Source organism: Heliangelus exortis, chromosome 2 (genome assembly GCF_036169615.1).
Source record: "Heliangelus exortis chromosome 2, bHelExo1.hap1, whole genome shotgun sequence".
NCBI lineage: Eukaryota > Metazoa > Chordata > Aves > Apodiformes > Trochilidae > Heliangelus > Heliangelus exortis.
Window position 1 is genome coordinate 151,491,151 of NC_092423.1, and position 25,506 is coordinate 151,516,656.

General features: G+C 62.5%; 3 protein-coding genes across 4 annotated transcripts; 2 read left to right on the forward strand and 1 right to left on the reverse strand.

The window, feature by feature from the left end:
- The first annotated feature begins 168 nt into the window (after positions 1-168).
- Positions 169-7,766, forward strand: GPAA1 (glycosylphosphatidylinositol anchor attachment 1). Of its 2 annotated transcripts, none has more exons than XM_071738635.1 (13): positions 169-207; positions 582-668; positions 1,040-1,219; positions 1,580-1,691; positions 3,326-3,473; positions 3,870-3,971; positions 4,150-4,346; positions 4,823-5,019; positions 5,737-5,890; positions 5,965-6,051; positions 6,463-6,659; positions 6,740-6,910; positions 7,431-7,766. In XM_071738635.1, the coding sequence occupies exons 2-13, from the start codon at positions 595-597 to the stop codon at positions 7,672-7,674; spliced, it is 1,863 nt and encodes a 620-aa protein (XP_071594736.1). In that variant the 5' UTR covers positions 169-207; positions 582-594; the 3' UTR covers positions 7,675-7,766. The 2 variants fall into 2 exon arrangements, with proteins under 2 accessions (XP_071594736.1, XP_071594737.1); XM_071738636.1 differs by having other exon boundaries at positions 5,965-6,048.
- Positions 7,767-8,459: 693 nt separating this feature from the next.
- On the forward strand, positions 8,460-11,505 carry CYC1 (cytochrome c1). Its single transcript, XM_071738643.1, has 7 exons — positions 8,460-8,618; positions 9,163-9,356; positions 10,191-10,317; positions 10,399-10,556; positions 10,658-10,818; positions 10,982-11,082; positions 11,209-11,505. Exons 1-7 carry the CDS (start codon positions 8,535-8,537, stop codon positions 11,311-11,313), a joined length of 930 nt encoding a protein of 309 aa, XP_071594744.1. The 5' UTR covers positions 8,460-8,534; the 3' UTR covers positions 11,314-11,505.
- Positions 11,506-11,755: 250 nt separating this feature from the next.
- Positions 11,756-25,280, reverse strand: SHARPIN (SHANK associated RH domain interactor). Its single transcript, XM_071738645.1, has 14 exons — positions 24,955-25,280; positions 23,391-23,568; positions 22,827-22,937; positions 21,635-21,776; positions 20,521-20,611; positions 20,098-20,359; positions 17,685-17,806; positions 17,384-17,557; positions 15,412-15,572; positions 14,723-14,834; positions 13,758-13,937; positions 12,529-12,627; positions 12,302-12,445; positions 11,756-12,110 (listed from the first exon to the last, which is right to left on the reverse strand). Exons 1-14 carry the CDS (start codon positions 25,177-25,179, stop codon positions 12,030-12,032), a joined length of 2,082 nt encoding a protein of 693 aa, XP_071594746.1. The 5' UTR covers positions 25,180-25,280; the 3' UTR covers positions 11,756-12,029.
- Between the last annotated feature and the right edge of the window lie 226 nt (positions 25,281-25,506).

The window sequence follows — 25,506 nt, forward strand, 5'->3', positions numbered from 1 at the left end:
GCCCCCACCCTGACCCCGTGTATGTTCACACCCCCACCCCTTTGCACCCCCTTCCTTACGCCCCTTTTCACCCCTCCCCTTTACCGCCCCCCAGCGCCCCGAAGCCCCGCCCCGCGCACGCGCTCTGCTTCCTCCTCCGCCCGCCCCCCCCCCCCCCCCCCCTCCCCCGTCTTCCCCTGAAGCCCCGGAGAGGATCGGGACCCAGAGGTGGGGAGGGGGCAACGGGGGCAGGGAGCGGGGCGGGGGGCACACACAGCAACCCCATGGCGGGAATGAGGCTGTGGGGAGGGAACGGGGGGTGTGGGGCAGGGATGGGAATGTGGAGTGGGAATGGGGGCTGTGGGGGAGGGATGGGGCTGTGGGGTGTGTGTGGGACGGAAGTAGGGCTTTAGGGTGTTTGGGGGGTTCACATATAGGGCAGGGATGGGCAGTGGGGTCCGTGTGGGGGGCGGGGGATGAATGCTGTGGGGTGTGTGTGGGGTACGGAGGTTTTGGGGAGGCAGGGACAGGGCCGTGGGGGTGGCCGGAGGAGGGGTGCCTGCGGGGATGCCCCCCTGTGGACCCCGTTCTGCCCCCCACAGCCCCGCACCCGCCATGGGGCTGCTGTCCGACCCCCACTGCCGACGGGCGCTCTCCCGCCTGGTCCTGCGCCTCAACACTCCCCTCTGGTGAGAGCTGGGGGGCACAGCTCCCCCCTGAGAACCCCATCACCCCCCTGTCACCCCCGTCACCCCCCTGGCCTCCCAGCCCCCATCATCCTCCCAGATCCCCCATCAGCTCCCAAAGCCCCCACCACCCCCCTGATCCCATCATCTCCCCCTGAGAACTCCATCATCCTCCCGACCCCTATCATCCCCCATGACACCCATCATGCCCCTGACCCCCATCATCCTCTCTGACCCCCCATCACTTTCTGAGACCCTGATCACCCCCTGGAGACCCACATCACACACACACACCCTGACCCCCATTGTCCCCCCCAACTCCCATCATCCCCCCCCGACTCCCATCATCCCCCCTGACTCCCATCTCTCCACAGCCTCCTGAGCTACCTGCTGGGTCTGGGGTGGTTCCTGGCCCTGCCCCTGCCCCCTCTGGCCCCCCGTACCTACATGTCAGAGAACGCCATGGGATCCACCATGGTGGAGGAGACGTTTGGGATGGGGGAGCGGGCGCTCTCCTACGCACGCGAGTTTGCAGGGCACAAGAAAAAAGCGGGGTGAGGGTCTGGAGGGGGCTGTGCCTGGGGGGGGAAGTTCCCCCAGGGTGGGTTTGGGGATCCCATCCCACCTCTCCCCCTGCCCATGGTGGGTTTGAGGGGGGTCCATCCCATCTCTCCCCATCCCCAGGGTGGGTTTGGGGATCCCATCCCACCTCTCCCCCTGCCCATGGTGGGTTTGAGGGGGGTCCATCCCATCTCTCCCCATCCCCAGGTCCCATCCTACCTCTCCCCATCCCCAGGGGGGGTTTGGGGATCCCATCCCTCCCCATCCCCAGGGTGGGTTTGGGGGTCCCATCCCATCTTTCCCCATCCCCAGGGTGGGTTTGGGGGTCCCATCCCACCTCTCCCCCTGCCCAGGGGCATGCCAGTGGCCTGGCTGGAGAGGACCATGTGGAGCCTGGGGCTGGAGGTTCACCGCCAGCCCTTCACCCTCACCCTGCCCTTCCCCGACGAGACCCGTGAGCGATACGTACGTAACCCCCCTCCAGACAACCCCAGCAACCCCCCCACAGCTCTCCCCTGACATCCCGGGGCAGGGGTCTCATCTGAGGCAGCCCCCTAGGCATATAAGATGCCCCCAACACACCAGATCATTGGAGCTCTGGGCAGAGGACTTGGCATGGTGGGACAGGGTCTTGTGTGCTGATCCATGACCTCCAAGGTCCCTCCCAAACCAGAGTCCTCCCTGATTGGCCTTTAGCAGGCAAACAATGCTGATTAATTAAGAGACACCCCCTCCCCACAACCCCTGGGTTAAAGCTGTGTCCAGCTCTGGGGTCCCCATCAGCAGGAGGACATGGAGCTGTTGGAGCCAGTCCAGAGGAGGCCCTGGAGCTGCTGGGAGGGCTGGAGCAGCTCTGCTCTGGAGCCAGGCTGAGAGAGTTGGGAGTGTTCAGCCCCAGGACAGACCCTAACCTGTCCTTTCTGGACTTAAAATCCTGAGGAAAAAGGCAGGGACAGAATTTCCAGCAGGGCCTGCAGGGACAGGACCAGGGGTGATGGTTCCAACCTCCCAGAGAGGAAGTGTCAGGCTAGATGGAAGGACAAAATTCTTGGCTGTAGGCAGGGTGAAGAGACCCTGACTCAAGCTGCCCAGAGGTGGAAGATGATTCCCCAGCCCTGGGAACACTCCTGGCGTTGATCAGAATGTTCAGGGTTGGAAGGGACCTCTAGAGATCATCAAGTCCAACCCCCCTGACACAGCAGGATCAACCTGAGTTTCTCCTCACCTGGAGCTGGAACTTCCCATCTTCCAGCTTCAACCCATTCTTCCTTGGCCTGGGCACCACCCAAAAGAGACTGAGCCCTTCCTCTTGCCCCCCAGCCCTCAGCTACTGACAGACATTCAGCAGATCCCCTCTCAGCCTTCTCTTCTCCAGCCTCAACACCCCCAGGGCTCTCACTCTTTCTTCCCAGCAGAGATGCTCAAGGCCCTTCAGCACCCTCCCAGCTCTCCAGGGGACTCTCTCCAGTAGATCTCTGCCTCTCCTCAACTGGGGAGCCCCAAACTGGAGCCAGGATTCCAGCTCTGGTCTCCCCAGGGCAGAGCAGAGCAGAGGGGGAGCAGAACCTCCCTGGACCTGCTGGATACACTTTTCCTGATGCCCCCCAGGCCACCATTGGCCTCTTGGCCACCAGGGCACATTGCTGACCCCTGGAGAACTTCCTGCCCACCAGGACTCCAAGGGCTTTCCCCAGGGAGCTGCTCTCCAGCAGGACATCCCCTCCTCTCTCCTCCTGCTTGGGGTTTTTCCTCCCCAGATGGAGGACTCTATACTTGAGTATACTTGAGGACTCTTACCTGATTGAACTTCATGAAGTTCAGCTTTGCCCAGCTCTCCAGCCTGCCCAGATCTGGTGGGAGAGCAGCAGGGGCTGATCTTTCACGTCCTTCCCAATCCTCCAGCCCTGGGAATACAGAAGGGGTTGAAGGATCTGGTTGAAGATGTCCCAGGGGGTGACTCTGTGTGACTTCTAGGGTTGCTCCCAACCCAAACCCATCATTTGGGGATAACTGCACTTGCAGGGGGAAAGGCACTGGAAGCACCGAACCATTCCCACACACCCCAACCCCCCCCTGAGCCCCCTCCCCTCCTGGTGCAGATGGTGAAGGGCACCAATGTCTACGGGATCCTGCGAGCGCCACGGGCGTCCAGCACCGAGGCGCTGGTGCTGAGCGTGCCCTGCTCCCCGGGGACTCACAACAACCAAGCCCTGGGGCTGATGTTGGCCCTCGCTGCACACTTCAGAGGTGAGCATGGGGGGGAGCATGGCTGGGGGGTCCCCAGGGGCTGAGGGTCCCCAATGCTGGGGGCTGGGAGCACCAGGCACTGCCCACCCCCTGCCTGCAGCAGGGACAGCTCACACCAGGGCCGTGCCAGGACTCCGGCTTTGCCAGGGCTGTGCTGGGGCTGTGCCAGGGCTGTGTTGGGGCTGTGCCAGGGCTGTGTTGGGGCTGTGCCAGGACTGTGCCAGGACTCCGGCTTTGCCAGGGCTGTGCTGGGGCTGTGCCAGGATTTGCCAAAGCATGGACCTGGCTCCACCAGAGCTGTGCTGGCCTCTGCCAGGCTTTGCTGGGCATGGCTGTGGCTCCAGCAGTGAGGGGCCACTGCTGAGGGTACCAGCAGAACCCCCCTCTTATCTCCAGGCCAGATCTACTGGGCCAAGGACATCATCTTCCTGGTGAATGAGCACGACCTGCTGGGGATGGAAGCCTGGCTGGAGGCGTACCACGACATCAACCTCACCGGTGAGGGGGGTCCTGGGTGTCTCAGGAGGCATCAGCAGGGTGAGGGTGGGAGTCTTGGGGCCCCCCTAAAGCTCCTCACCATGAATAAGGGGTCCTGGGGTGGCCCCATGCCCCTGACCGTGCCTAGGGCTGACCCCCTGGCTGTGCTGGGGGGCTGACCCTGCTCCGTGCCCCCCAGAGGTGCAGTCTTCAGGGGCACTGGGCCGGGCAGGGGCCATCCAGGCAGCCATCTCCCTGGAGCTCAGCAGTGATGTGGTGACCAGCCTGGATGTGGGGGTGGAGGGGCTGAACGGGCAGCTACCCAACCTCGACCTCCTCAACCTCTTCCACGCCTTCTGCCAGAAGAATGGGCTGCTCTGCACCATCCAGGGCAAGGTGAGGGGGGGCTGCACCAGACAATGGGGGTGGGCAGCCTGGACCCCCACCACAACCCCCTCCTGGGATGGGTGGGCCCCCAGGGAAGCTTCCCAGGGTGGCAAGAACCTTCTGGTTTGTGTCAGGTGTCAGCAGCCCCACTGTGAACAGGGCAGGGACATCTTGGGGGGGGTCCGCTCAAGACCCTCACTATGAATTGGAGAGTGCTGGGATGCCTCTAAAGCCCTTCATGGGGGTGCTGGGGTGTCCTAGAGCCCCTCACAGTGAATGGGGTGCCCTGGTATGTCTCTGAAGCTCCTCACCATTAGTAGGGGGATCTTGGGGGGGGTCCCTCAAGCCCCTCACCATGTCAAGGGAGGTGTTGGGGTGCCCCCCAAGCCCCTGATGCCTGTGGTCAGTGTTGCCCTTGGGTCAGTGGGGGATCGGGGGTTTCTGGGGGTGTTTCCCCACTCTTCCATGCCTGTCCCCCCCAACAGCTCCCCCGCCCCGAGGGGGACTCCCTCCCTGCCTACGCCCACAGCCTGCAGACCCTCCTGCTGATGGTGCTGGCCCAGGCCTCAGGCAGACCCCGGGGGGACCACGGGCTCTTCCTGCGCTACCGCATCGAGGCCATCACCCTGCGGGGCATCAACAGCTTCAGGCAGTACAAATACGACCTGACCACCCTGGGAAAGTGAGTGAGGGGCAGGGGAGACCCCAGACAACCCTGCTGGCAATGGGGAGGGAGCCTGGGGGCTCCCCTGAAGCTCCAGAATATGAATTAAGGGCACTTGGTGCTCCCATAAGGACCCTCACCATGGATATGGAGTCTTGGGGTGCCCAATAATCCCCTCAGTTTGAACGGGGGGGCCCTGGGGTGCCCCCAAAGCCCCTCACAGTGAATGGGGTTGGGGTGTTCCTGAAACCTCTCAACAAAAGCAGGGGGTACTTGGAGACCCCTAAGGTCCCTGCATTATGAATATGGGGGTCTTTGGTCTCCCCTAAAGCCCCTCACTGTGGACCTGGAGGTCTTGGTGTACCCCTAGACATGAACAGGGGGATGCTGGGATGTACTTAAAGCCCCTCACCATGAACAGGGGGTCTCAGAACACCCCTAAAGCTGCACAATAAGAAGATGGGGTTTTAGGGGCACCCCTTAAGTGAACGAGGGGGCCTTAAGTTGCCCCTCAACATGAATGTGGAGGTCCTGGAGTGGTCCTAAAGCCCCTCACAGTGAATGGGGGAGGTCTCGGGGTGCCCCTGAAGCCTCTCAACACAAGGAGAGAGGTCTTGGAGACCCCCAGAATTGCCTCACTTGTGCCAAGCAGGACATGAACACCCTGGGCAAGGAGGTATGGGACCACAGGGGGGCTGTGGAGCGGGGGTCTTAGGGTTCAGCCCCTCCTGGCAGGACCCTGGAGGGGATGTTTCGGAAGCTGAACAACCTCCTGGAGCGCCTGCACCAGTCCTACTTCTTCTACCTCCTGCCCTCCCTCTCACGCTTCGTCTCCATCGGGCTCTATATGCCGGCCTTCGGCTTCCTCATCCTCGTCCTCATCCTCAAGATATCCTTTAGGGGAAGGGGGGGTGGGCGAGGGACACCCCCACCTCCTCCGTTCTTTTCCCTGACCCTCCCCACGCCCTGGACCTCTGGATGAAGCTCAGCAAGGGCGAGACGGGCAACGCCGAGCGGCTCTGGGACGGTGACCGCGGGATCAGGGAGGTGGTGAGCAGGAGGGGTCTGGAGAAGGGCTGGGAGCCAGGGAACAAGGGGTGGTGGGTTTCAACTGGAGGAGGGGAGATGGAGAGGAGATCTTGGGCAGGGAGGGAGGGAGGGAGGGAGGGAGGGAGGGAGGGAGGGAGGGAGAAATTGTTTGAGGTGAGGGTGCTGAGCCCCTGGGTGCCCAGGTTGCCCCCAGAAGCTGTGGCTGCCCCATCCCTGGCAGTGTTGAAGGTTGGATGGGGCTTGGAGCCCCCTGGGCTGGGGGAGGGGTCCCTGACCATGGCAGGGGTGGCACAGGACAATCTCTAAGCTCCCTCCAACCCAACCCGTTCCATGATTCCAACACATCCCCCTGCCCATCCCCTTGACCTCCAGACCCCTCTGGGCCCCCCACTCACCCCCATCTCCCCTCAGGAGCCCCGTCCTGGTCTGCTGGCCCTGGTGCCACCACTGGTGGTGTGCCACGCTGCCGGGCTGGCCCTCTACTTCCTGCCGGTGCTGGGCCAGCACGTGGCCACCCAGCACTTCCCGGTGTCCGAGGCCGAAGCCGTGGTCCTCACCCTCATCGCCATCTACGTGGCAGGCATGGCCCTGCCCCACAACGCCCACAGGTGCCGGGGAAGGGTCCTGCTGGGGTCCCACAGGTGCTCCCCCCATGCCGTGGGTCTGAGTGTGCCCCCCATGTCCCCAGGGCGCTGTCGGGGGGTAGCAGTGACCGTGGGTGGATGGTGCTGAAGTTGGTGGCCCTGCTCTACCTGGCACTGCAGCTGGGCTGCCTCGCCCTCCTCAACTTCTCCCTGGGCTTCATCCTGGCAGCCACCATGGTGCCTGCAGCCGCCGCCGTCACCCCCAACGGGCCCAGGTGAGACCCCCGGGGGGACAGGGGACATGGGGAGGGCTGGCTCTAGGGCGTGGGGACAATGGGGACTCCCTCTGGGGAAATATGGAGGGGGCTTCCCCTGCGGTTCAGGGGGATGCTGGGGGCTCTTCCCAGGGGTGGGGGGACACCAGGTGGATGCTGGGGGGGCCTCACCTCAAGGTAGGGGGGCTGCTGTGTGTTGGGGGGGTTCCCCCTGGGGCAATGCCAGGGGGTGGTGGGTTGGGGGACATTGAGGGAACACCAGGGTGGCTCCTCCTGGGGTGGGGAGACACAGGGGTCCCTCCCCAGGTTGGGGGGATGTTGAGAGGACCCTGGGGTTTCTCTTTGTAGTGGGGGAACACTGGGGTCTCTCCCTGAAGTGGCAGGAGCACACTGAGGCCTCACTTTGGAGGGGAGGATATTGGGGTCTCTCCTTGTTGGGGGGGCACACTGGGGTCTCTCTGTGGGATGGGTGTCCCCAGGGTGACCCCGATGGTGCCTGACGGAGCCCCCAACCCGGCAGGGTGCTGCTGGGGGTGCTGCTGGTGCTGGGGACGCCGGCGGTGACGCTGCTGCTGACCATCTTCCTGCAGCGGGAGCTGGAGGAGGCCCCGGCAGGGCTGGGGGAGGGCTGGCAGCTCTTCCTGGGGGCGCTGGGCGAGGGACTGCTCCAGCACCACCTCTACGGGTCCTTCCTCTACCCCTTCCTGGCCCTCGGAGCCCACCCCTGCTGGCTGCTGCTCTGGAACGTGCTCTGCTGGAAGTGAGGGGCACGGACACACGGACAGACCCACGGATGCATGCGCAGACCAAGCGGCTCATGGAAGAGTTCACAGATGGACAGACCCATGGACCAATCCACAGATGGATGGACAGACAGAACCATGGATGGACTCATGGATGGCCCCACTGACTAACTTGTGGATGGATACGTAGACCAGTCCATGGATGGACAGACAGACCCAAGGATGGATAGAGGGACAGATCCATACATGGACCCACAGACAGACCCACAGCTGGACCCATGAATGAATCTCAGATGGACCCATGGACAGCCCCCCAGGTGGACCCCAGACAGACCAGGGTGCAGACCCTCAGGTGGACCCACGGACAGTGGGGCTGGCTGGGGTGCTGTCCCCCTCCCCAGCCCCCGGGGTGGGGGGTGGCTGCCAGGGGGGACCCCCGGGGGGAGCTCAGTCCTGGGGAGGGCTCCGGGGGTCCCAGCACGGGGGGAGGGGGAGGTGTCTGTCCCAGTCTGTACCGGGACGGTCCGTACTGCGGGGGGGGTCCTTGTCCTCGTCCATACCGAGGGGGCGGTTCCGGCACGGTGTGTAAAGGGGTGGGGGATCGGTTCCGGGGGTCCCTCTCTTTCGGTGTGGTCCCGGCACAGGGCGGGGGGTGTCTCTCTTTCTCTGTCCCCTCCCCCCGGGGTGGTATCGGTTCCGTATCAATAAATTAGGATCTGGTCCGGTCCGGTCCGGTCCCACACCCGCTGTGGTGCTTCCGGGGAACGGGTGAGTGGCGAGAGTCCTGGCTTCGTGACGTAGCTTCCGGCGCCGCATGACGTCAGGGCTTCGCGTCACGTCCGGGGCGTCCCGTGCCGTCCCCTCGACCTCCGGGCGGAGCGATGGCGGCGGTGGCGGTGCGGACGCTCCCGCTTCGGCCCTACGGCCGCCTCCTGCTGCCGCGAGCCCGGACCGCGACCGCCCCGGTGAGACCCGGAAACCCCCCCGGGAAGGGCAGGGGAGGGGGCGGGCCCAGAGAGCGCCGGCGCGGCGGGAGGAGCGGCCCCGAGCGGGCCTCACCCTGGGACCCGCAGCCCTGCCCGGGGTCCTGCTCAGACCCGGACCGGTTCGCTCTCCCGAACCGCCCGCCGGGCCCCTCCCGGCCCGGCTGCTCCTGCCCCTGTCCCCGGTGCCATCCGGCCCGCTGTCCCCAGTTCCCCTCGTGTCCTGCCCGCAGTGCCCGGTCTGGACCCCTCCTCCTCCCCACCATGCCCGCCGCCCACGGTCCCCGGGACCCTCCACTCCATCCCTGGGCCCTCCCTTGCGCTGCCCGGAGTGCCCCAGCCATGCCTGTTATGTCCCCCCTATCCTGCCCTCTATCCTACCCAGTGTCTCCAGCGTCACCCCCACCCTGCTGGGTGTCCCCAGTGTTCCCCCCCCATTCCTGCCCAGTGTCTCCCCCCCATTATACCCAGTGTTCCCACTGACCCTCTCGGACCCACAGCCCTGACACTGTCGCCATGTCCCCAGGCCCCCATGTCGTCCTTGGCTGGGCTTTCCCGCAGCAGGAAGGTGGCTCTGACAGCTCTGGGGGTGTTGGCAGCCGGGGGGGGGGGGCTGGCCCTGGCCCTGCGCTCCAGCCTGGACGCTGGGGAGCTGGAGATGCATCCCCCCAGCTTCCCCTGGAGCCACGGAGGCCCCCTGGATGCCCTTGACCACAGCAGGTACTGGGACAGGGGGGACGGGGCCATGGGGGGAGTCTCGGTGTGGGGAGATGGGCGTAGTGTCTGAGGCAGTGTCCCCAGGGCACACTGAGGAGCAGCACGATGGGAAAAGACCTGGGAGTGCTGGTAGATCAAAAGCTGGGCACGAGCCACCAGCGTGCACTCAGAGTCTAGAAGGCAAACAGACAGCATCCTGGGCTGCAGCAGAAGTGTGGCCAGCAGATCCAGAGGTGATTCTGCCCCCCTGCTCTGCTCCGGTGAGACCACACCTGGAATAGCATCCACCTCTGGGGTCCCCAGCAGCAGAAGGACACGGAGCTGCTGGAGCCAGTGCAGAGGAGGCCCTGGAGCTGCTGGGAGGGCTGGAGCAGCTCTGCTCTGGAGCCAGGCTGAGAGAGTTGGGGGTGTTGAGGCTGGAGAAGAGAAGGCTGCAATGGGGAGACCTTGGAGCAGCTTCCAGGTCCTGAAGGGGCTCCAGGAAAGCTGGGGAGGGACTTGGGACAAGGACAGGGAGGGATGGGAGCCTCCCAGGGGGAAGGGTTTGCAGCTGGGAGAGGGGAGACGGAGAGGAGATCTTGGGCAGGGAGGGAGGGAGAAATTGTTTGGGGTGAGGGTGCTGAGCCCCTGGGTGCCCAGGTTGCCCCCAGAAGCTGTGGCTGCCCCATCCCTGGCAGTGCTGAAGGTTGGATGGGGCTTGGAGCCCCCTGGGCTGGGGGAGGGGTCCCTGACCATGGCAGGGGGTGGCACTGGATGAGTTTTTTAAGGTCCCTTTTGCCCACAACCACTCCATGACTGATTCCATGACTCGGGGACATCACCTCCTGCTCGGGGCAGCCTGCGGCGTGGTTTCCAGGTGTACAAGCAGGTCTGCTCAGCGTGCCACAGCATGGAGTACGTGGCCTTCCGCAACCTCATTGGTGTCACCCACACCGAGGCTGAGGCCAAGGCGCTGGCTGAGGAGGTGAGACCCCCCACACACACACACCCTCCTGCAGCCCCCTTCCTGCAGCCCACCCGTGCTCAGGGCAGTTCTCCCGTGCAGGTGGAGGTGCAGGACGGTCCGGATGAGAACGGGGAGATGTTCATGCGCCCCGGGAAGATCTCGGACTACTTCCCCAAGCCCTACCCCAACGCCGAGGCGGCGCGGGCGGCCAACAACGGGGCTCTGCCCCCTGACCTCAGCTACATCGTCAACGCTCGGTAACGCTTCCTGGGGGGGAGGGCAGAGGGTCCCGTGTGGCACTCGGTGGGGGTTCTCGGAGGGGAGGGTCTGTGACCCCTGGGGTTGGCTCTGTCCACAGGCATGGGGGCGAGGATTACGTGTTCTCCCTGCTGACCGGGTACTGCGACCCCCCTGCCGGGGTGACGGTGAGGGAGGGGCTGCACTACAACCCCTACTTCCCGGGTCAGGCCATCGGCATGGCCCCCCCGATCTACAACGAGGTCCTGGAGTATGATGATGGTAAGAGGGGTCCAGGGCGGGGGTTCCATCCCAAGGCTGTGCTGGTCCCTAGGGTGCTCAGTCCCCACCCATCTGTGCCCCGGCACTGACACCCAGGAGTGGTGCTGCTCTCTGGGGGGGTGCTCAGCCCCCCCACACACTCTGTGTGCCCCATACCTGCCAGGGACCCCCGCCAGCATGTCACAGATTGCCAAGGACGTCTGCACCTTCCTGCGGTGGGCGGCAGAGCCCGAGCACGACCACCGCAAGCGGATGGGATTGAAGGTGGGGGCCTGCTGACCCCCCCCACGTCCCAGGGGGAGCCCAGACCGCCCCCCCTGCCCTGCCCTGCTCTGGGGTGGGGGCCCTGTGGGGCACAGCTTGACACCTTACCCCCCCTCCCTGAAACAGATGCTGATGATCTCAGGACTCCTCATCTCCCTCCTCTTCTACATGAAACGCCACAAATGGTCTGTGATGAAGAGCAGGAAAATGGTTTACCGGCCCCCCAAATAAGAGGGGGGGAGCAGCAGGGTGCTCCTCACCCCAGCAGTACTGCCTGGGCCACCACACACAACCCCCAGGCTGGGGGGGGCACACCCTGCCCCCACCATGGATCCTTATTTAACATCAGCCTCAGGCCCCCTGGTGCCTGTATCCCTAGGGACTGGGGACCCCCCAATAAAAATCTCATTGTTCAAGGGGAAAGTGTAGGGTGGTTCCTGCTCCTGGGGGGGGGGTCTCTGCCTGTGCTGAGGCTGTCCCACATGCGTGGTGGGCTCGTTAAGGAAACAACCTGCACATTGTCCCCATCTCAAGGATGTCTCACATGCCTGGGACACACTGGGGGGGAGTTGGGCACCACAAAGGACTTGGGGGGGGGGGGGGGGGGGAGAGGGGAGAGGGGAGACACAGTGAGGCCTCTGGCCAGGGATGAGGGGACACAACCTGGCAGAGCTGAGAGACTCAGATGGCTTTATTGGGATACTGTGCACCTCCAGCCATGCTGCTCCCCACCGCGAGGGCTCCGCTGCTGGCAAAGCCCCCCCCCCCACCCCGTCACCACTCTTGGCACAGGGCCACTTCCCAGCCCCTGTCCCTGCTCTCCTTTCCCTGCAGCTCACAACAAGCAGCTCTGGGCTCGGTGGTGCTGGTTCCGATTCGGCTGATCCATCTCTGGGTGAGGGGCTTGCCAGCCCCCTAGGTGCTGGTCCCCAGGCCGGGGGGGGATCTCAGTGGCAGTTCTGGCAGTGGGGGTGGCACCTCTGTCCATTGACATTGCAGCGACAGCCACCGCTGGTGTCCCCGGGACCCTGGCGACAGGACACGGTTAGGCTGGGGGGGGGGGGGGAAAGGAGGGGGTCCCACGGGGTCACCTGTCCCCATCACATCTGCAGGCACCAAGGGGACCCTCATGCCCCCCAGGCTGCTTACACCAGGGCTACCCACCCCCCCACCCCATCCATAGCACTCGGGTGTCCCTGGTGGACCCCAGGCCACTCACCCCAGGCCCCCATCGCGGCCCCTTGGTGACCCAGCAGATCTCGGTCTGGCAGACGGTGCAGCGGATCCAGTCGCAGCCGTCCTTCTTCTGGACGATGATGAGACAGGTGGGGCAGTGCATGGCCTCCCCAACCTGCACCAGCGTCTGGGGAGAGCGAGAGAGGGGGCTCAGGGGGGTGGGGGGGCCGGGAGGGTGGCGGGGGACACCACAGCCACCAGGACCCCCACCTGCAGCATGTCATTGGTCTGCCGGGCAGCTGAGTCGTTCTGTGCCTGCACTCGGAGGTCGTCCTGGTACTGCCGGCAGTTCCTCCCCTCATGGATGGCCTGGGGGAGGTGGGACAGCAATGCTTTGATGCTGGACCTTCCCACCTCAGCTCAGCAGCATACACAGCATTTTACAATAGATTAAAAATTGACTTTTACGGGTGTGTGTGCTTGCTTAAGGACTGTGCTTATTCTTGTAAGAATATGAATACTGTAAGAACACTGGAGCCTTTTTTTTTTATGAAGACAAGCTAAAGATACTGGAGAAGAGAAGGCTCCCAGGTGAGCCCAGAGCAACCTTCCAATATCTGAAGGGGCTACAAGAAAGCTGGGGGAGGGCTTTGGACACAGGGGGGTAGGGAGAGGACAAGGGAAATGGGTTAAAACTTGGAGAGAAAGGGGAGATTGAGGTTGGAGATGGGGGAGAAATTCTTTGGGGTGAGGGTGCTGAGCCCCTGGTTGCCCAGGCTGCCCTCAGAAGCTGTGGCTGCCCCATCCCTGGCAGTGTTGAAGATTGGATGGGGCTTGGAGCCCCCTGGGCTGGAGGAGGGGTCCCTGACCACAGAGGTGGGTTGGAACTGGGTGAGCTTTAAGGTCCTTCCAACCCAAACCATTCCATGACTCTTTTTTAGAAGAGAACCAGGAAGCAATTTCACGTCAGATGTGATGACCTTTAAACAAGAAGCAAGGACCAAAATAAATTAATTTTAAAATTTTAAAAAATAAGAGAGAAATCAGCTGAGGAAGAAGAATTGAAGGGACTTGATAAGTGATAAATTCAAAGGACAAGAAGACCCCTTGGAAAATGACACTTTGCAGATATCATATAAATCACTGTGTAATACATGAACTGACTTCAAAGATTGTAACTCGGCTGTTCACTGAACTGGTTGCCTATGAGCTGTGTGGAATGAAACCTGGCATACCCTGTCCAGTCCTAGGGTCTCAGGGCTGCTCACCATGAGGGCTGAGAGGGTGCTGGGGCTGGTGAAGTGTTGGGGGCTTGGGAATGGTCACTGCAAGGGCTGGGGCAGGGGTCTGTCCAGAGTTCCTGGGTACACCAGGTCTAGTTTATTCCACACAACTCATGGGCAACCATCACAGTGAAGTTTTGTAGCAGGTGGAGAGGGCACCGCAGCCACCCCATGCCTGGGCTCCCCTCTGCAGCACTGGGGCAGCTGGGGTCTCACCTTGCAGAGGAGGCAGTTGAGGGCCTGGCAGATGGGGCAGCGGAACTCGTTGACTGAGTCCTCATAGATGCACCACCCACGGCAGTCGGTGGTCTTGCAGTGGAAGCTGTTGTGGCTGCGGCGCTCGGCCAGCACCAGGCTCCTCTCCAGGAACCTCCGGTACTCCTCTGGGGACACCAGCTGTGGGGAGGGGGGACAGGTCAGGATGGAGGCCAGGACCCTGCATCTGAGAGGGACCAATCCCAGGCACAGCTACAAGGTTGAGAGCAGCCCTGAAGAGAAGGATCTGGGGGTGCTGGGTGAGCAGAAGCTCAAGAGGAGCTCTCAGAGTGCTCATGGGGCTCAGGGCAACCCTAACCTGGGAGGCATCAAGAGAAGCATGGACAGAAGGTCAAGAGAGGTGATTGTCCCCCTCTGCTCTGCTCCTCTGAGACCCTACCAAGAACACTGCACCCAGCTCTGGTTTCCCCAGCAGCAGAAGGACAGAGATCTGTTGGAACCAGTCCAGAGGAGGCCACAAAGATGATCCAGGGGCTGGATGGAGCAGTTCTGCTCCCAGGAGAGGCTGAGGAGCTGGGATTGTTCAGCCTGGAGAAGAGAAGACTCCAGGGGGACCTTAGAGCTGCCCCCCAGTCCCTGAAGGGAACCTCCAGGAAGGCTGCAGAGGGACTTTTCATCAGAGTGTCCAGTGACAGGACACGGGGAGATGGTTTCCAACTGAAGGAGAAGAGGCTGAGCCTGGAGCTTAGGAAGAAGTTCTTCAGCAGGAGGGTGCTGAGACTCTGGAACAGATTGCCCAGAGAAGCTGTGGCTGCCCCCTCCCTGGAGGGGTTCAAGCCCAGGTTGGAGGAGGCTTGGAGCAACCTGGGCTGGATGAGAGGTGTCCCTGGGCATGGTGAGGAGCTTGGGGGAGAGGATCTCCAAGCTCCCTTCCAACCATTCTAAGATTCTGTGACTCCACTCACCGCCCGGATCTCCCGCTCCTGGAGGTGGCTACTGCAGGCGTAGGAGTCATCACGGAAGGGACAGGACACCTCGGGCTCCTCGCTGTAGTTGATCACCTGGCGCAGACACTCCCTGCAGGACAGGGACCAGGGTGGAGGGCTCAGGGCCCATCCCCACCAGAGAGGTGTGCTGGGGGGTCTTGGAGCTGGTCACCACAATGACAGAGAGCTTGGAGATGCTCACCATGAGGGCTTGGGGGTCGTGGAACCAGTCACCACAAGGGTGGAGGTCTTGGGGATGGCTGCTGTGAGAGTAGGGGGATCTCAGAGGTGGTCACTTGTGAGGGTTGGGGATCTTGGGGCTGGTCACCATGGTGATGGGGATCTTGAAGATGAGCACCACAATGGCAGAGAGCTTGGAAATAGTCACCACAAGGGCCAAAAGGATCTTGGAGCCAGCCAAGGGTGAGGGGCTTGGGGCTGGTCACTGCAAGGGCTGGGTGGGGGTCTCAGAGCTGGTCACTTTTAAGGGTTGTGGGGGTCTTGGAGATGGTCACCACAAGAGTGAGGGGGCTCAGACCTCGTCACAAGGGTTGGGGGAGGCTGGGGGCTGCTGATGGTGCTGGGGGGGCAGCTCAGGGCTGGTCACCACCATGGTGGTGGGCTCAGGACAGGTGAGCAGAAGGCCCAGGAGGGTCTGGTGGTGATACCTGCAGAAGTTGTGCAGACACTCCCGCAGCAGCACCCCCTGGCCCGGGGCCACTTGCTGGAAGCAGATTTGACACTCCAGCACCTCCCGGTTGGGCACCAGCACCTCCTCCTCTGCCTGCAGCAGCTGCTGGAAGTTCCTCAGCCGCTCAGCCTCCAGCGCCTGCCGGCCACAATAATCACCTCAGACCCACCACTGGGACCCCTTCTTGTCCCCTCCAGCAGCCCCTGGCCACCCATCCCAGGGGGTAGCTCCTCAGATGGAGACAAGGTTGCCTGGACAGAGGGCAGGGGTCTGATTCTGCCCCGTGGGGAGCACAGCTGCCACCTGGACAGCCACCACCAGAAGTATCACCACTAGGAGAATTGTCACCAGCAGAGCCACCAGCAGCAGTGCCACCACTGGGAGAGCTCCCCCAGAGAGCTGTGGGCAAGGACACATGGTGGGGGAGGCTGGCGTGGCTCCAGGCCTCTCCCAGCCCCCGGGGCCACTTTCTCCAAGCTCCCCATGGCTTTGGTAGCCAACACCTGTGCTCAGGGATGTACAGGGACACCCAGGAGAGGGGAAGCAGAGGGGGGGCAGCTGCCCTGGCACCATGCTGTACCCCAGTATTTCTCCCTCCCCACGCCAAGTATTCTGCCAGGGCCTGTCTGTGTCCTGCCTCTTCCCACCCTGTGCCTCCTCTCAGCACCCACCCACCCATTTCTCCTCTGTTTCATGGCACAAACTCCCCTGGCAGCCACCCCCACGCTGCAGAGCATCTAGCACAAGGAGATGGTGGAGCCACACTGGTGGGACGAGGCTTTAATGGTGGACGGAATCCACCCCCAGGACCACCAGGCACCCACTGCCACCCTGGGGGCACTGTCCCAGCCAGCAGCCCCTGTGCCCAAGCGAGGATCCCACCCTGCACCCCCTCAGGGCTGGGCTGATCCCAGCTCCTGCAGCTGTGGGACAGTCTGGGGCCAAGTCCAACCAGGACTAACCAAATGTGCGGCTCCTGGCATGGCAGCCAAAGGGGCCTGAGACCCCCAGAGAATGGATTCCCCTGAGCTGGAGACCCCCAGATAACAGCACTCCTGAGCCAGAGACCTGCTGAGTACACCTCCCCCTGAGCTTTAGACCCCCACACTACACCCCCAAACCTCAGAGACCCCCAGAGCAGACCCAGGCTGAGCACCATCAGTGCCCACCCCTGGACCCACCAGCTCTTCCCGGCAGCTCTCATGGGGGGGGTCCAGCCATGTTCCCTACAGCCATCCCTACCCCATGGGGGCTCCGAGAACCCCCCCCTGCGGGCCCAAGGGTCCCAGCGGGCAGAGGCAGAGCGGCAACAAGGCCGTGGGGAGGAGAAGGGAAAAGTCCCAGGGGGCACTGGGTCCCTTGGGGGGTTCCTGGGGGGTGTCCGGGTGGGCCAGGCATGGGGTGGCTATCAGAACTCGGAGGACAGGTGGATGAAGTCATCCAGGGAACCCGAGCCCCGGAGGCAGTGGGCAGCTGAGCCATCCTCTCTCCTTCCCTTTTTCCGAGCGGCATCCCAGCACAGGAGAAAAAAGACAGAAGAGAAGGTTTGGTCAGTGCCTGAGCCCCAGGACCCCCGGATCCCGCAGCCACCCCACAGCCGTGGCCCTGGGGGAGCTAGGGGGGTCCCACTGGACCCCCACATGTCTGTGGAACAGGAAAGGGTGTACAGGGAACTGGAGCAGCAAAGCCCAGTGGGTTCTGGGCACCGGGATGGAGGCACACAGTGTGGAGAGAGAGGATGTGCCAGGGGGCTGATCCCTGTCACCAACCCCTGCCATGGACCTCTGTCACCAACCCCTATCACTTCTCTGTCACTGATCCCTGCCTCTCCTCTCCTCTCTTCTCCTCTCCTCTCCAGACCCTCTCCAAGGCTCCAGGTGGGTTTTGTGACTCTCAGCACTCCAACTCGTGCCCCCAGGTCCCTCCAGCAGTGCTGGTGCCCCCCTCACCTGCTGGTACTGTCGGATCCCTTCCTGCTCCTGCTGCAGCCTCCGCCGCTCCCTCTCGTCAGGCTGGTAGCCACCAGGTACCACGTAGTCCTCGGGGCGGTCAGTGCTGCACATCTCGCAGCCGGGACGCGTGGGTTTGTTGATGAAGGTGCACTTGGGACAGGACCAGCCCGCCTGTGGGGACACAGAGGGGTCCACACACTTGGAAAAGGCTCGGGAGGGGGGGCCCGGGGGGAGTACCCACCCTTCCCCAGCACCCTCAGAGCAGGGTGGAGGTGATGGGGACAGACAGTGGGTGTACCTGCACAGGGGAGGGCAGGCGGGTGGCAGCCGGCTGGCCAGCAAGGTCACCAATCTGCAGGGCATCCAGGTGCCTCCTGATCTCCCCAGTGTCCATCTTCCTGCTGGCTTCATTCCCCCAGCCTGGAGAGTGGGGAAGATCACAGAATGGGGGGGGGTTGGAAGGGCCCTCTGGAGATTCTGGAGTCCAACCCCCCTGGCACAGCAGGATCAGCCAGGGCAGCCCAGACAGGAACACATCCAGGGGGGGTTTGGAAGGCACCAGAGAAGGAGAGGAACCTCATCTTGAGGTTGAGGGGAGTCAGGAGGGGTTTGGAAGGCACCAGAGAAGGAGAGGAACCTCATCTGGAGGTTGGGGGGGTTCAGGAGGGGTTTGGAAGGCACCAGAGAAGGAGACTCCACAACCTCTCTGGGCAGCCTGGGCCAGGGCTCCCTCAGCCTCACAGCAAAGAAGTTTCTCCTCACCTGGAGCTGGAACTTCCCATCTTCCAGCTTCAACCCATTCTTCCTTGGCCTGGGCACCACCCAAAAGAGACTGAGCCCTTCCTCTTGCCCCCCAGCCCTCAGCTACTGACAGACATTCAGCAAATCCCCTCTCAGCCTTCTCTTCTCCAGCCTCAACACCCCCAGGGCTCTCACTCTTTCTTCCCAGCAGAGATGCTCAAGGCCCTTCAGCACCCTCCCAGCTCTCCAGGGGACTCTCTCCAGTAGATCTCTGGCTCTCCTCAACTGGGGAGCCCCAAACTGGAGCCAGGATTCCAGCTCTGGTCTCCCCAGGGCAGAGCAGAGCAGAGGGGAAGCAGAACCTCCCTGGACCTGCTGGATACACTTTTCCTGATGCCCCCCAGGCCACCATTGGCCTCTTGGCCACCAGGGCACATTGCTGACCCCTGGAGAACTTCCTGCCCACCAGGACTCCAAGGGCTTTCCCCAGGGAGCTGCTCTCCAGCAGGACATCCCCTCCTCTCTCCTCCTGCTTGGGGTTTTTCCTCCCCAGATGGAGGACTCTACACTTGTCCTGATTGAACTTCCTGAGCTTGAGGGGACATTACAGCCAGCCCAGGGACTGGCACAGTGCCAGGCAGCCAGACCCAGCCAGGAGTGTGCCATGACAGGGGGAATCTTTCCCAGCTATGAGGCTGCTCATCCAAGCCCAATCCTGGCCACAGAATAATTCTGGATAGAAGTCCAACCCCTGCAGTCAGCAGGGACACCCTCACCCAGATCAGGGTGCTCAGAGCCTCCTCAAGCCTCACCTTGAACATCTCCAGGGATGAGGCCTCAACCCCCTCCCTGGACACCATGTGCCATGGTTCCACTGCCCTCCTGGGACACAACTTTTTCCCAACAACCAGTCCAAATCTGCTCTTCTCCAGTTAAAACTATTGTGCCTCATCCCATCCCTCCAGGCCCTTGTACACAGTTCCTCTCCAGACACAAGAACCACTCCTCACTGCCCCACTGGTGAAGCAACAGGGAGAGTGGTGGCTCCCAAGCACAGGGTGAGTGGTGGCTTCACAAGACAGGACAAAGACAGACTCCCTACTTATGATGAGTCCCATGGACAAGACAAGGGGCAACGGGTACAAATTCCTCCTGGGAGATTCCAATCAAACACAAGAGGAAAATTTTTCTCCATGAGGACAGTCAGAGATTGGAATGGTCTCCCAGGGGAAGGGGTGGATTCCCTCACTCTGGAAAGTTTTAAGCCTCAGTTCAACTGATCTAGAGAAGTTGTGAGGAGCAGCTGAGGGCCCTGGGGGTGTTGATCCTGGAGCAGAGGAGGCTGAGGGGAGACCTTCTGGCTCTCTGCAACCCCCTGAGAGGAGGTTGGAGCCAGGGGGGGTCGGGCTCTGCTCCCAAGGAACAAGGGATGGGCCAAGAGGAACTTTTGGCACAACTCAAGTGGTGCCAGGGGAGGTTTAGGTTGGAGCTGGGGAAGAATTTCTCCCTGGAAAGGGTTGTCAGGGCCTGTCCCAGGCTGCCCAGGGCAGGGCTGGAGTCCCCATCATCCCTGGAGGGGTTTCAGAGCACTGGAGATGTGGTGCTGTGGGCCACAGGCTAGCACTAGACCGGGTAGATTATGGTTGGTAGAGTTGGGTTAATGGTTGGTACAGTCAGGTTATGGTTGGGCTCGGTGATCTTAAAAGTCTTTTCCAACCACATGGATCCTGTATCTCTGTACCCCTTGCTTGGTTTCCCTCCAGTCTCAGCTCAATTGGGTGTTAATAATATGAGAAGGGTTGGACCACATGAACCCTGAGGTTCCTTCCAACCTGACAGTCTGTGTTTCCATGATATCAGCAGCCAGAGACCACCCCAGAGGTCCTCACCCACCCCAACATGGCACCCCCTGATGCTGGGGACCCCATCCCGGGTCTGTCCCCCCAGGCTGTGGCCAGGCAGACCCAGACCTTTCTTGGGGGACATGTTGGGCAGGGTGCTGTATCTGCGGCCTTGGCTGTCGGTGTCGGCGTCGCTGAGCATGACCCGGGCCTGGTCCTCCTCGTAGCGCTGCTCCGTCAGCTCAGTCATCCTGGCCGAGAGCAGGTAGAGGAAGGCGGTGTCACCGTCCCCACGGATGCCGTAGGAGGACACTGTGCGCTCGTCCAGGCACAGGCACTGCCCGATGATCCAGCGCTGCACCAACGGGTGGAACCCGTAGTCCCGGAACACCTGGAGAGGCTGAGAGGTGAACCAAACCACCGCTTCCCAAAGCTCCTCACCCCAGCCAGGGAGGAGAGGGAGTGGGTGTGAGAGCCCGGTGTGGAAAAGGGGGTGCAGGGACCCCTGGGCAGGTTGGGGGCTCACAGCCAGCAGCTCCTGCTGCTTCCTACCTGCTGCTTGAGTGCGGCGATGGTGGTGTGAGCACGGACAGGGATGGTGATGCTGACTGAAGACGTCGCATCTTCCACCACCACCTTCATGCTGGAGAGGACATGGACCTGCTGTTAGCAGAGGGTGGGGGGCTGGGGCTGCCATGGGGGTTCCACCATCACATTTGGTACAGAGCCACCGAGTCAGTGGCCCACAGGGGGTCCTGGCAGGTCTAACTCTGGGTTTCCAACCAGGGGACTGGGACAGAATCCCCCTACCTACCTGCCTGCAGCCCAAACTTTAACACTCACCAGGAACTCGTTTCCCTCACCATTTTATTCTCTATTCCAACCCCATCCCTGCATCTCCAGCCCCATAGCCCTAGCAATGACCCCTACATAAATACAACCAGAAAAAAAAAATTCCTTTAACTTGCTTTAAATCTGGTGCTTCCTCTTTATCCTGGGCCTCCAAGTCCATGTGTCCCAGGAATAAACTTTTCCCTTCTCCACTCCGCCTCACCCCCCAGCTGCCTGTCCAGCAGATAAGTCTGGGCCTTCCCAGCTCTCCCCTTGCAAAGGTGTTTCATCCCCCTCAGCATCCCACCTCTCCGTGTCTCCAGCTGTACCTCACAAGAATTGGGACAGAAAGCAGCAGGGAGTGATGGTATCTCCCCTGCCTTCCCTCTGCTCCTCCTAACCAGAGCCACAACTGTCCGATTACTTTCCCATTAAAAAATGGGAAAAAATTCCCAGGGAGCTGAGCCTGAGGACCCCCCAGGACCATGTCCCTGCCCTGCTGGCTGCTGCCCAGCCTCTGGATTCTTGAGCTTTCCTGGTGGCACCCAAAGCCCTGTCCCTCTGTCCCTCCCTCTGGTGGGGTAAGGGAAGAAGTAAAAATATCAGGAAGCCACATCAAAAAGACAGACCCAAGGGCCAGGTAGGCTCAGGGACATGGGGCAAGTGACCTGAATGTGCAGCAGAGCTGCAGGGGAGGCAGTGGAGATGTCCCCAGGCTGGTGGCACAGGACAGATTGTGCTTCCATGGGCTGGGGCAGGCAGGCAGAGGAGGAGGTGGAAGAGGAAGAGAAGTGCTGATGTGGGCTCCAGGAACATGTCAGAGGTTGTTGCTCACCCGATATCCTCCGTGGGGTAGTTGGACTCCTTCCAGAGGATGCTGAGTGTGGCCTGCTGGCGAGCCAGAGCCACAGCACACCGTGAGGCCACCTCCTCATCACCGTTCTCGATGGCCTGGGCCAGGTGGAGAGCCAAATCCTCTGGGGTGGGGCAGAGAGGGAGAGCCATAAAGCAGCAGCTGGTTGGCTAGCACCCTCACCAGGGCACAGCATGATCATGAGCACCCAGCAAAGCCAGCACCCAGAGGTGTGTATGCCACAGCCCCATGGCTGGAAATGGCAATTCTGGTGCATGTCAGCACAGAAACAGTGATGAGGGAGCTCTGGATGGGGCTCCTGGGACCAACACCTGCTCCAGGCTTGGTGCAGAGTGGCTGGAAAGTGCCCAGAGGTAAAAAGGACCTGGGGGGGCTAGTAGACAGTGGCTGGATGTGAGCCAGCATGTGCCCATGTGGCCAAGGTGGCCACCAGCATCCTGGCTGGTGTCAGCACTGGGGTGGCCAGCAGGAGCAGGGCAGGGATTGTCCCCCTGTGCTGGGCACTGATGAGGCTGCATCTTGAGTGCTGGGGTCAGTTCTGGGCCCCTCAGGACCAGAAGGACATTGAGGAGCTGGGGGGTGCCCAGAGAAGGGGAATGGAGGTGGGGAAGGGTGTGGAGCAGAAGGAGAAGGGTCTGGAGAAGTTGTGAGGAGCAGCTGAGGGCCCTGGGGGTGTTGATCCTGGAGCAGAGGAGGCTGAGGGGAGACCTTATGGCTCTCTGCAACCTCCTGAGAGGAGGTTGGAGCCAGGGGGGGTCGGGCTCTGCTCCCAAGGAACAAGGGATGGGACAAGAGGAACTTTTGGCACAACTCAAGTGGTGCCAGGGGAGGTTTAGGTTGGAGCTGGGGAAGAATTTCTCCCTGGAAAGGGTTGTCAGGGCCTGGCCCAGGCTGCCCAGGGCAGGGCTGGAGTCCCCATCATCCCTGGAGGGGTTTCAGAGCCTGGGGATGTGGGGATGAGGGACATGGGGTGGGGGTGGCCTTGGCAGCATTGGGTGAACAGTTGGACCTGAGGATCTGTTGGGTCTTTCCCCCCCTCAATGATTCCATCATTTTATGATTGAAGTAGGGGACAGCTGGTCCCTGTATCCCACAGTGAGTTGGTGACTCCTGGCACATGGAAAGGCCCAAGACACCTCCCCTACTCCAATACCTTTCTCAGAAAGCTCTGAGGACAGATCTGCTTCCGGATCCTGCTCGGCAGAGACGCCCCCGGCAGCAGCAGGCAGGAGGGAGGGCTGGGCTGGCAGTGTGCTGTCTGAGGCTGGGTGACAGCAGGGACGTGTCAATGCCACCCCTGAGCAGTGGCCATCACCCACCACCCTCCCCAGAGAGCTCCACCAGGACATGCCCTTGTCTGCCAGGTCCTGGGCCCCCCTGAGGCCCCAGGACCACCAGGATGGGCTGCAGGGCTCCTGGTGCTGCTTTTCTCCTTGCACATGGGGCTGGAACATACTTGGTCCCATGCCACTGCCTGCCCACCTTCTGTCCCTTGGGGTCTCCCCTGTCCCCTCTGATGCCCCAGCACACACAGGAGCCCCACAAACATTCCTCTCCAGATTAACACCCCAGAGGAGGAGATGCTGCCTCAGCACTCATGGACCCAGGAGCAGCTGGGACACAAAAGGTTTCAGAGCAGGACTAGCCCCAGCCTTGTCCATCAACCATCAGGGGTGGGAGCAGCCCCTAGGGGTGGTCCCTGCCAGCCCCCACTGACCTTTCTGCACCTCCCTCAGGGAGCTGCTGACGATGCTCCACCACTTCTGTGCCTCCCGCTCCTCCTCGAAGTGCAGCACCAGGGGCTCATCTGAGGAGCACCCGGGCACTCGCAGCTCGTGGCACGTGGGGCTCTGCACCCTGTACGAGATGTCCTTCAGGTCGTACTCATCCACACTCTGGGAGGGGGGGAAGAAGAATGATAAGGGGGGGGGGTCACATCATGAGGTTTGGGAAGGTAAGGGGGGAACCTCCCAGCACAGCATCCCTGGGGGCACAGGGATGTCCCTAACCCCCACAGGGGTGCCTCACCACCCAGAGGGTAAAACCACCCCTGGAGCAGCCCCTGGAGGCATGGGAGGAACAGACAGTTGTGGCCATGGAGCAGGGCCTGACCTCAACACAGCAGTCAGGAGGTCTCAGCACACGTGTAGCCCCGCCAAGAGCTGAGGAAATTTGGGCTGTATCATCCAGGAATGGGTGTGCTGCTGAGCTTGGGTGTGTGTGTGGCCCAGGAGGTTTAAACAGGTCAAGTGCAAGGGGTGGGGGTGGTCCCTGGTCCCACCACCAGCTGGGAGGTGAATGGACAGATCAGCCTCAGAGAGAGGACTTGGGGACATGAGGTGGCACTGTGTGCTGGCCCTGTGTGAGGGTCAGGGAGGGGATTGTCCCCTCTGCTCTGCCCTGCTCTGGGGAGACCCCCCTGGGGTAAAGCTGTGTCCAGCTCTGGGGTCCCCAGCAGCAGAAGGACACGGAGCTGCTGGAGCCAGTGCAGAGGAGGCCCTGGAGCTGCTGAGAGGGCTGGAGCAGCTCTGCTCTGGAGCCAGGCTGAGAGAGTTGGGGGTGTTGAGGCTGGAGAAGAGAAGGCTGCAATGGGGAGACCTTGGAGCAGCTTCCAGGTCCTGAAGGGGCTCCAGGAAAGCTGGGGAGGGACTTGGGACAAGGGCCTGGAGGGATGGGAGCCTCCCAGGGGGAAGGGTTTGCAGCTGGGAGAGGGGAGATGGAGAGGAGATCTTGGGGAGGGAGGGAGAAATTGTTTGGGGTGAGGGTGCTGAGCCCCTGGCCCAGGCTGCCCAGAGGTGGCAGATGATCCCGAAGCCCTGGGAACACTCCCGGGCTCGGAGCAACCTGATGCGGTTGAAGATGTCCCTGGTGGGACCTTGAAGTGTCCCCTCCCGTCGTCCGGGGGGCACTCGAACCAACGCGGGGCCCCAGCAGGGGGGGATCAGGCGGGGTGGGGACAGACCCAGGTTCCCCTCCTGAGCTTGAGCACCGGCGAAACGAGCGGCCAAAACGATTGGGGACGGGGAGGAACCGGACCGGGATCCCAGTACAGTGACAGGCAGACCCTCGGGCAGGAGCTCCAGTGGCTTCCGTGACACAGCGCCGTGGGGCCACGGACAGCCCGGGATGGCACATACACAGCCCCGGAAATCTTCTCCGGGTAGCTGGACCGAGCCCCCAGACCAGGGGAGGGGAGACCTGGCCGCCCCCGCCTCCCGGGAGCCGCGCAGACTCCAACCCCGCCCCGACCCCCTCCTCGTACCCACCCCCCCGGCTCTCACCCCGCTACCGGCCGCCTCCGGTTGCCTCAGACCCAGGCGGAAGCGGCGCTGCCCGCCCGCCGCCGGTTCGACACTGAGATGCAGGCGCAAGGCGGCGGCGGGCAGCGGCGGGAGGCGGGAGGGCCGCGCCAGCCCCGCCCGCACCGCCATCAGCACGGTGGGGGGCGGCGGCGGCGGCAGCGAGGCGGCGGCCGGAGCCGGGGCGGGGGCACCGGGCAGAGCCATCACCACCGCTGCCGCCGCCGCCACTTCCGGTTTTTGCCGGTACTTCCGCCTTCTGCCGGTACTTCCGCACACCACGCGCTCCGGCGGGGAACGCGCCCCGCGTCACGCGCGTTCCGCCCGCAAAACCCCGCCGGGCCCGCAGGGGGCGCTCGCCGTGATTGACAGGCTCTCCCTCCGTCTTTGTCCCCGGCAGCCAATCAGGAGCCGGAGCGCTTCAGCCTGTGGGAGGGGCCTCGAGTGGGTCCCCTCGGGAGGGTGGGGGCGGGCGCTACGATGATTGACGTCCTTCTCATCCAATGGAAAAGAGGGATGCGGCGATTGGCAGGG